This window comes from Eurypyga helias, unplaced genomic scaffold, assembly GCF_000690775.1.
Source record: "Eurypyga helias isolate BGI_N326 unplaced genomic scaffold, ASM69077v1 scaffold1333, whole genome shotgun sequence".
Classification (NCBI taxonomy): Eukaryota; Metazoa; Chordata; class Aves; order Eurypygiformes; family Eurypygidae; genus Eurypyga; species Eurypyga helias.
This window is the reverse complement of record NW_010241648.1, coordinates 25152-35677: the sequence shown is the minus strand read 5'-3', so window position 1 is coordinate 35677 and position 10526 is coordinate 25152. Positions and strand designations below refer to the sequence as shown.

The 10526-nt window shown below is 39.9% G+C and overlaps 1 protein-coding gene across 1 annotated transcript; it reads left to right on the top strand.

The window, feature by feature from the left end:
* The first annotated feature begins 376 nt into the window (after positions 1 to 376).
* LOC104507493 (protein FAM173B-like) lies at positions 377 to 8517 on the top strand. The gene is made up of 4 exons (XM_010148800.1): positions 377 to 655; positions 3633 to 3770; positions 4562 to 4612; positions 8320 to 8517. Exons 1-4 carry the CDS (start codon positions 377 to 379, stop codon positions 8515 to 8517), a joined length of 666 nt encoding a protein of 221 aa, XP_010147102.1.
* Positions 8518 to 10526: the final 2009 nt, after the last annotated feature.

Sequence of the window (10526 nt, the reverse complement as noted above, 5' to 3'; positions counted from 1 at the left end):
CTCGCGAAGGGAAGGCTAATAATTTCTCGGGCTAATAACTGCTCGGTGCAGGCTGCGGGCGGTCCAGGACCGAGAGGTCTCTTTCGGCGGCCTCTTTGAGCTGCTGCGGGGCGCGCTGTTGCTCCGCCGGGTTGGATGCACTAGCGGCTTAAACGGAAATTGCGTCCTCCGCCTGGAGAAATAATCCCAGCGCTTCAGTTTCTCAAAAGCAGTAACGTTTCCCCAAGGTCTAGAAGTCAGCTAGCGGGCTATAAGGCTTTTTTCTTTTTTTTTTTTTTATGATGTGCTATGTGTTTGATGTAATACACTGCTTTGTCTTGAGCACGTAGTAAAGCTCTTGGAGAAAATACTCTCTTAATGTCTGTTTCTAGGTGTGATGTCTGAGGTGCCAGTGAGCGAGAGTCCTGCAGCAGGCCTACATGTGGATGTCGAGGGCAGCTCCAGGAAGAGAACCTGGGGACTGTTAGTTACTGCTGGTGTTGGTGGGACCTTGGCTGTGCTGTACGCTGTGGTCACCCCCTTCGTGATCCCGGCTTTGAGGAAAGTGTGCCTGCCCTTTGTTCCTGCAACTTCCACTCAGATCCAGAATGTGCTGAAAATGTTAGAAAACAGAAGCGGCTCCCTAGTCGATATTGGTAGCGGGGATGGCCGTGTTGTAAGTTAAGGATGTTGCCTTTCGTTTATGTCGCCTCTCAAAAAAGTGCCAAATGCTCTAGCTGTGGCTGCTGCTGTCTTCTCATACTTAATGAATGTCTTGTCTTTAGCATCCAGTGTGTTTGTTTGTGCCTTATGAAAAGGCTCAAAGCTCAGAAAGGTTTACAATTCAGTTCAGGTGACTAATCAATACTTTTGCTTCCGCCTTACCTGCAGCTTGACAAAATAGTGTACAAAATGATACATTACCCTGTTGGCTGGAGGGAATTGCACTGCATTCACATGAAAAGGTGCAGTCAAAGTATTGGTATTGTGATTCCACATAGGTTTATAGCCACAACGCGCGAGGCTGTGAGATTAAACAGCACTGTGCTTTGGAGCTGCAGCTCTATGGTCGTTGTATAAAAGTGATAGAAGAACAAGCAAGAATGAGAAATGAGTGATGGATTACAAACATAAAAATCTTGGTATTGTTAGAACTGTGGTCTTCACACCTTTGTGCAGTGCTGGCTGCCCTGCTTTAAATGAGTGTGGTGAAACTAGAATAACTACCAAGACAAATGGTGAGAATCACCAAAGTCCAAGTGGTACTGTGCTTCCAGGACATTGAATGCCTATTTGTGAAATGTGGTGGTGAGAGTATAGTGGAGAATGGGGTGGGTTTTGTTTGTTGTTGTGCTGTTTGGTGTACCATTTTCTAACCATGTGCTTCAAGTCAGTTTTAGCAGCAGGATGGCACGCTAAGTGGGTTTTTGATGGAAACAAGTAAGCTTTTTTAAGTGCTATGTTTGTCCATACTTAATGTGAACTATTCAACCATTTGTCCACACTAAAAAATTTGATTTGAAAATCAAAATCTGAGAAGGTAGCTTAGAAGGAATTGTACCTGAGCAGGGAACAGAGAAGAGCATGTAGATACCAGAGAGCTGCGGTCTGTCATGCCCTCTCTCGTGGTTTAACCCCAGCCAGCAACTAAGCATCACACAGCTGCTCAATCACTTCCCCTTTTCCCCAGTGGGATGGGGAAGAAAACTGTAGGAAAAGGCAAGGAAACTTGTGGGTTGAGATAAGAATAATTTAATAATCATAAATAAATAATGATACTAATAATACTAACATTACTACTGAAGTGTAATTAAACTATCACTACTACTAATATGTAATGAAAATAATGGAAAAGAAAGCATGGTACAACAGCTCACCACCTGCTGACTGACATCCAGCCAGTTCCTGAGCAGCATGAGCCAGACTAGGAGAGTGAGACCCCCCTGGCCCACTCCCACCAACTTATATGCTGAGCATGACATTTCAGGGAAGAAAATGCCCCTTTGGTCAGTTTGTGTCAGCTGTGCTGGCTGTGTCTCCTCCCAGCTTCTAGTAGAGAAGCAGCTGGGAACACAGGGGCAGTATCAGAAACTGAAAAAGTCCTTGGCTTAATGTAAACATTGCTTGGCAACAGCTTAAAACATCAGTGGGTTGTCAATATTCTTCTCAGCACAAATCGAAAGCATAGCCCCATACTAGCTACTAGAAGAGAATTAACTCTATCCCAGCCAAAACCAGCTCACCTCTTTACTCAGCATTCTGTCTGTTGATGCTCCTCTGAGGCACATAATCTGACTAGGCATGGCATGTTTAATTCTGATTTTACATATATATGTGTGTGTCTGCCTAAACGGAGACTGAAGACTCCTCAGAGGGCCGTGTGCCTGAAATGGAATGCTTGGTGTGGTCTTAATGCATCTGTCCTGAAAAAATATGAGTTTCTGTTCAGATGCTTTAAAATGTTTAGCACTTACTCAGGTGTAATTGGTGGATAAAATATGTCCATATCTTTTCTTTCCAAGCATGGTAAAAACATCAGATTCTTTCAGTGTATTTGCAAATGCTGTGTGCATGATGGAAGGTGCTTTATTTTAATAGTGTGAAATGCACTGTCCAAGTCATGCTGTTTGAGAAGTTCTATTAAGAAATGTGTACTTCCTACTGATTTCACCTTGCCTGTTCTATAACTCACAGTTCATCAGGATTTTCCTGATTAAAATTCAGCAGTAGCCTTTTAAATTATGACTTAAACCTTAATTCTAGAAACTGGTGCTTTTTTCTATTTCCTTTTTTTTTTTCCCCTAAAAAATAAGACTGATCTTGGTCGAATACACTTCACAGAATCACTAAGGTTGGAAAAGGCCTATAAGATCATCTGGTCTGACATCATCAGTCTGACACTCCCATACCCACTAGACCATGTCCTCAAGCACCACTTGTTCTATAGTTTAGCAATTTTAAATCTTAGGGTCTAATTTTCTAATTTACAGGAGTGTCTTCGAACATCTGTTTGTTACCTGAATTACCTTTTGCCTTTTTAAATGATGTATGAAGTTTAGCATTGGAGAAAGGTTAAACTGTGAGTTTTATGTAGGGGGGCTTTTTCAATTTTTTTAACCTACATTTAATTTTTGGCCTATTTTTTTTAAACATAGGTGAACAGGCTACTTAAATACATCTTCTATTGGTAGGTCATTTTGGCTCTGATTCATGGGCCTTTCAAGCATCTCCATCACTGCTTTTCTGACCATTTTTGTCAGAAATGCTCTAACTGACTATTTTTGCTTGTGTATTTCACTGTTCTCTGCATGATCAATTTTGGTACTCTGTAATTCCAAGGTAGTGTCATGAATATGTTAAATCAAACTTTTATATATGCTGTAGGCATACTACAAGCTTACTGCTTTGTCCTGTGAATGCTTAAGTGGTTAATTTTGTTCATCTAAATCTATTCATTTCAATGGGACTGGTCATAGTAGTAAAACGTAGTTTGAGTTTTTCTTCACTATGCTACGAACCTTTTGGCGATGCAAACCGGAGTGACTTAGAAAAGTGAGTTCCTTTGATTTATATTGTAAATAAAACTATGTGCTCCTGTTTAGATGAATACGCTTTCTCTGCTTGTAAATGAAGGTTTATTTTTTTCCTTGTAGGTGATAGCAGCTGCAAAAAGGGGATTCAAAGCAGTCGGTTATGAATTAAATCCCTGGCTAGTCTGGTACTCCAGATATCGTGCCTGGAGAGATGGGGTACATCAGAACACCAAATTTTATATTTCTGACTTATGGAAGGTAGGTGGTGGAGTGTGTAATAATGAATCTGGGATGTTAGAGAGATTTCACGTAATTTGGAGACACTTTCCTGAAAAAACAAAAATGCTGACTGCCCATAGGGTGCTGCACTGGGCTTTGGGAGAAGTCCTTGAGCCCATAGAAACTAGACAGAGAGCACAACACACTGCTCTGTTGGTTTTGTGCATGTGATGTCATGCTTGTGCCTGCTGAAAGATGTGGGGTGCTGTAATGTCGGGTGTCACAGAGAGCTGATTCTGTGGAGTCAGTGGCAAGATTCTTATTCACCTAATGTGCACGGTCACGGTCTCATCTGACATTTCACTAGACATGTTCTTTTCTAGCTGTGTAAACTGCATAGGGAAACCTCAGGGCACTAATTGGAAGAACCTAAGCATTGGAATTCCTAGGGATTTTTAATAGGTAGCTAACATTTAAAAAAAATGGGAGCAAACTTAAAATATACCTCATTTTAACGTGTGTAAGAGTTGTAGAAAAACTTGGCCATGAGTAAAATCATGTACGTTTTTTCTAAATGGATACTTTTCATGCTGCTAGATTTGGTGCCATATTTTTTGCCAGGCAGTAGAAGCTTTTTGCTGTTTAGCAATATGAAATTGTCTTCATGTGGAAATTTGTGTGATGCAAAGTTGACACGGGGTCTCCTTTCTTTCGGTCTAAGTCTGTGTTGAAAAGAGTGCAGCGAGAGGGATGAGGGGAAAAGAATGGTGAGAACCTCTCCAAATATAAATACTATTTTGATTAAGGCTTGTTCTCAAATTTTCTTCTAGGTTTCTTTTTCACATTATACAAATGTTGTTGTTTTTGGGGTACCTCAAATGGTAAGTACACTATTTTTGCATTGTTTAACTACTTTAATATCAAGTCATTCAGTGTTAACATACTCATCTGCAAAATGAACCGACCTGCAGAATTTCAGGGGTATTTAGTACCAATATTTTGATACTTCAATGTTGCTTATTAATGTCTATGGCAAAACCTGTTAAAACTTGTGACGGTATGCAGAATGGAGCTCTAAAAATATGCAAATTTTTTTTAAAGTATTTTCCGTCCATTAGTTCAGAACTAAAATGAAAACTTGTGCTCAAGTTGCTTGGCAGGAAGGCGATACATCGGTTCTTGAAAATTTCAGTTTTTCATACTGAAAAAACAAGGGGTTTGAAGGGAGAGGATGGAGTAGGAAATTGGCCACAGCTGATTTTTCAGAACCTTGTTAGGGTATTGAACTTTGCTTATATTCTGCTCCAAAACCCGGATCACCTCCAATAGGCCATCAGCTGGTACACTGAAATAATCCCTTGCTCGTGTTAGACTGTGAGGGTTTAGGAAGGGAGACACATAATTCAGGTATAATTGCTGGAGTGGAAACACCGAAATTCTTTGCCTTTTAGGAAGGCTTTGTTTGTAGTGGTGCCTGGGGAACACGCATTTTTCAAAATTGCTGTAGACGTTGAGTTGCGCAGTGCTTGCTTTAGTGATGTATTTGATAAATTTGGTCAGACTTTGCATTTAGTTTGGCTTTCTGCTTGATTTCATTTTTCTTTTTCTCTTTTTACTAGAACAGAACAAAAAATATTCAAAATATTTAAGTGTTCCTGATATTTTGATTTATTATTAGGATCCTTTACATAGGTTGAATGCATATGGAGGAGTGAAGCAGAAATATCTTAAAAGTGCTTCTGTATTGCTTCTTCCTCTACTAAGGCAGATGTGCGATGAGATAAGTGAATGCCATACCATATAACATATGGTGGTAATATTTCTGTAGAAGTAACAGGAAGATGCAACAAGCAGCATAATAAAGCTTCCCTATTCTCTGCCTTTTCTTTAACAGTATAGGAATTAAATACCTGCTTCAGGTCCAAATTGTAACTCGTGTTGTAAACTGAAGTGCGATGCTTTTTTTCCTCTGCTTTTGTGGGTGGTGTATCAGTGAGAACTGCGATGGTACTTGGGCTGTCACTGCTGTCAGGTTTGGATGCTATGTGCTCACTAGCTTGAGTTCCAGAAGGGGGCACTATAAATATTTGAATTTGCAGTCAGAAATTCTGCAATTGCACTGAGGGGAAAAGTGCAGGTGAAGAAAGACATTTCCGTAAACTAAAATAAATAAACAAATACCCTGGGAAAATGTGAGTAAAGCTAGCAGAAATCCTGGCTTAACTTTAAATGTAATAGTATAAAGTGGGATAACTTGGTAACGGCTGTGATAGAAGAGTAGCTATAGGGCTCAGAATAACTTCAGTAAATACTAAGCCAAATTCTTCCAGTAAAAATGCTGTCATAAATGTAACAGACTCAAGCATATGAACTACTGCGCTTCCTGAGCATTAGTTTGCTTGTGATCCCCTTTAAATTGACTTCGGAAGTTGGGAATGCTTAGCCTCCTGAATGACTAAATTGATTTTCTAGAAACTTTAATGCATTTTCTCTTTTTTACTGAGGGCAATATATCTCTGCAGCTTTTTTAATAATCCTGGTCTAATTTGATGCTGTCACACAGTGCTTTTATTTCATGTCCAAGATTAGCTTACAGAACTCGGATTTATTGATCTTCAGGGAAGACTAAGACCTCTCTGTTCCTGCAAGCGTCTGGGGGAAGGTGTGTTTATCTGAGTTATTGCAGAAAGACTTTTACTTGTTGAAAGGTGGGATGACAGAATCCGTAGCAGGTCTTCATGTTCACAGCCTCTGTGTATTTCAACTGATTACATGCTGTACAAAAGGTTCACTAAACTGTGTATCTATGTAGACATACAAAAAAAACCCAAAACCCAACCAATGCTGGCCTGATGTAAAATACAGTATGATTTTAGAATCTAATGTTACTGAGAGAGACAGCTTCAAAACTAGGTTGACTGTTTGGTTCAAGGATACAGTTCTTTTTGGCTGAACTATTAACGACGATTTCTAATTTGAACTAACATAGACATGAGTTGTCACTAATTTTCATAATTACTGATTAAGAGTTAGGCTGTGTCTAAATTTGTAATTTCTGTAACACCTTAGTTCTTCCTTTTCTGGTGTCTCAGCTCAATTTTGAGATACCAAAGTGAGCTTGTTTTTCTAGTTTATTTAAGGTGCAGTAGCAAAAATGTTTAAAAACATTTGCTGTGTGGATTAAATGAGACCACAGGATGATAAAAAATATTCAGAGGTAACGCTTTGATACTAGCTCTGACTGTAATTTTCCTAAAATATTCCATTGTAAGCTTAAATGTAGCTCTAATAGGATGTTACATCAAAGGTACACCCTGCATGTATGTGATAGTGGAAACAGTCTGCAGCCTTTGGAAATACATTTCCTTCAGTCAGTCTTGTTTTCTAATAATCTTCTATGCGTTTTTTTCTCTTTGAACTTTTTATTCATTTTGTGTCCTTTGTGACTTGAATTGAACTGTATTTGCAAATAATTACTGTTCTTTTAACCTTTTAGCACCTGTTATGTCATGATATCAAAGTAAATAGATTTTTACATGTAATAGAAGGAACCTGTGGAGGTGGTGGTTATAATTGCTCCCTGAGGTAGATATAGTATGTAGGAATAAAAGAAATTCCAAATGAATGTGCACTGATGTACTTAAGCGTAACATCAAACTTTTCCAAAGGACAAAAATGGCTAAATCTGTAAAGTTTCACTTTTTTTTCAGAACATAATCACTCTCTGGGCTTGGAAAGAAATTCCTTTGAAGTCTAGATGTGTTAATTCATTTCACACTTAATCCACATCAGAATTTGCAAAGTACTTATGGGAGACAGAGTATCTGATGGGGCAGGGTGTTGCTCCATTCTGGGAGAGAAGTGATCCTGCCCTCGGCCTTCGCATCCGCTCAGTTTGTGCAAATGGAGGATAGCTAGACTGTAGGTGTTCCACCAAGGAGAGTTGCACAGTGCTGTATGCTGCTTCATACCGTACAGCTGCAGGGATTTACTGTGCCTATGGTAACAGGCTGGAGCCAGCAAAGCTCCATTTCAGTGGTGTGTGACATGCCGGTACTTCCCCGTGCAGTGACCAGACCAGTGACCATATGTTCACGGCTGTATGGTGTTTTGAGCGTCCCAAGATCTGTCTTGGGCGTCTGGCTGGAAACTATGAGAAACGGGAATTTGAGTATCACTCAATAGTTCACGTAACTTGGGGTGTCATAAATAGCATAAATTCAGGGACTGAACCCTCATTCTCTACCAAGAAGAATCTCACTGAACAGAATCATGACTGGGAACATGAAAAGTCTTTTCTTGGTTTATGGGGTTTTTATCTAAGGGTTTATCTACAGTTTTTGATTGAATTTTGAGAACTTTAAGTTATAATTTTTTCGACCTCACAAATCAGGACACAATAACCGTTTGCTAGTTTTAGATATTCTCTGTCAATGCAGCAAAACAAAAATGTCTATCATGAATACTTTCCTAAGCTTTTTAAAAAAATTCCTTAAACCTTGGACTTCTCTTCAACACTTAGTTGGTTTCTAAAGAAAATGCTGCTGTTTTTGACTGCTTCTGAAAGCTTTTTATTGTTGCTCAACAGATGCCACAGTTGGAGAAGAAGCTAGAAGAAGAACTTGAATGTAATGCCAGAATCATTGCCTGCCGCTTTCCTTTCCCTTACTGGATCCCAGATCATACTGCTGGAGAGGGAATAGACACTGTGTGGGCCTATGATTTGAAACATCCTAGAGGATGCGTAACAAAAAGCTTGGAAATTACACCAGAAACTGAATCCTAAACATCTAATTTGGTTTTGTACTGTAATTTTTGGCATTTACCTCACCTGTTAAGGAAAAGATTAATGTGAACAGAGCCCTGGGATATGGAGATACCTACTCATTAGAATAACTCAAGTACAATGGTTATCTGACAGCACACAGAGGTTAGTGAGAGGTGTAGTTAAATGGCTTAATGTGGTTAGCAAAAATTGTGGGAAAGTTTTATAGAAGCAGAAAACTTTAATATTGAAAATGGCTCACTACAGTTGAGGGGATATATGTGTAAATTAAAATGCTCAAATTGGCGCATTTAATATGTGCATTCTTTTTGAGCCTCCGTAGCACTTGTGATTGGTGTTGGAAGTGGTGTGCAAGTGTCCCTCTCAAATGAGCCGTGGTTCCCAAATGTCTTCATTATCTATGCTGCATACCTGAAACCGATGCAGAGTATGAGGATGATACCATTCTAATTTGCATAAATTGAGCTTCTAAGGAGATGGAGGGTGGTATGGTTACAGGAGAGCCAGCTGCTGCTGTTGCCTAGTATACTGCACAGTCACTATAGCTACGCAGCAATGTCAACCAGGCGTGCCCAGATCTGTTTGTGAAATGTGCACTTATCTTGTGAGCTTTAGGCAGTTCTGCATTACTGGGTTTATTGAAGTTCTTGACTCATCCTCTGCTCAGATTATATGCTGCCACTTAATCTAATATTGCTCCAAGGAAGTTAATCCTCTGTCTCTGAGCTGCTGTTTATTCCTGAGTCATGAGTTACAGCAAGGTGAGAAGGTACAGCATCAGGTTTAAAATAAAATACTATGTGTTACAAGTCAGTTGAATGAGTGTGGTCTATGGGGAAAAAAATTTCCAAAGCCCAGGCTTTGGGAAAACCTTTCATGGAGGGCACAGCTCAGGAGGCAACAGAGTTCTCCTGAATTCAGCATAAGTTTTTTTTTTAAAGAACCACTTGAGCTCCGCTCTTCTCACGCGAGTGTCCTTTAAAAATTTTTATCACTGTAATACCATTCTAAGATCTAGAGGGGAAGCAAGCAGAGATAGCATTAGGTTTATCTTTTCTATTTTGAGCTATGGGGGGAAAGGAGGAAAGGAATCTTATGGCCAGAGTGCGGCAGTTTGAACTATTTCAAAAGCAGTTTGAGAGACTTGCATGCCAGCTGTGCATATTTTTCACTGGATGGGAGCATCCATACTGTGGATGGGCTGTGATGAGCATTCACGCAGCAGTGGGTTCATGTCTGATACTGTTACACTTGAATGAACACTAATTATTGATTACCTTGTACTTCTGTAGTTTCACTTTTCATAATGGTTTACAAATACTGAAACACTTATTCAAGGAAGGACATGAATCCTTCAAATTCATGGTTGAGGAGGGCAGCCTAACATCATATTTAATGCCAGGAAATTCTGCTTTGAGTGAGTTATTTTTCTTTTACATTTGCCAAGTCTGCGGTTCTGTGGTTATGCAATGTAGCCCCGACTTGTTTTGCACAGGTAATGTATGTTTCTTCTAGAAGAATTCTTGAGTTCTTGGTAAAAACAGTGTGGCATCAGGCAGAAGCTCTTCACGGGGAGGGTGGTGAGGCACTGGAACAGGTTGCCCAGGGAAGCTGTGGATGCCCCATCCCTGGAAGGGTTCAAGGCCAGGCTGGATGAGGCTTTGAGCAACCTGGTCTAGTGGAAGGGGGCCCTGCCCATGGCAGGGGGGTTGGAACTAGATGCTCTTTAAGGTCCCTTCCAACCCAAACTATTCTGTGATTCTGTGTTTAACTTAAAAGTCACCCTTGAGTGAGCTAACTGCAGAAATAATATTTTCAATATTTTTTTGTATAATAATCTTTCTATTCACCCTTGTGTGCTTTACTGAGGGGGACTTATACATGGACAGTTAGCATTTTTTTCTGTTTGACTTCATAAATTCAGCAGTTCTTTTAATCTCCTTTTTTTTTCCCTGTAAACTAATGCCTGGGTGGGTTGTTTCCCCCCCCCCCCCCCCCCCTTTTCCGGG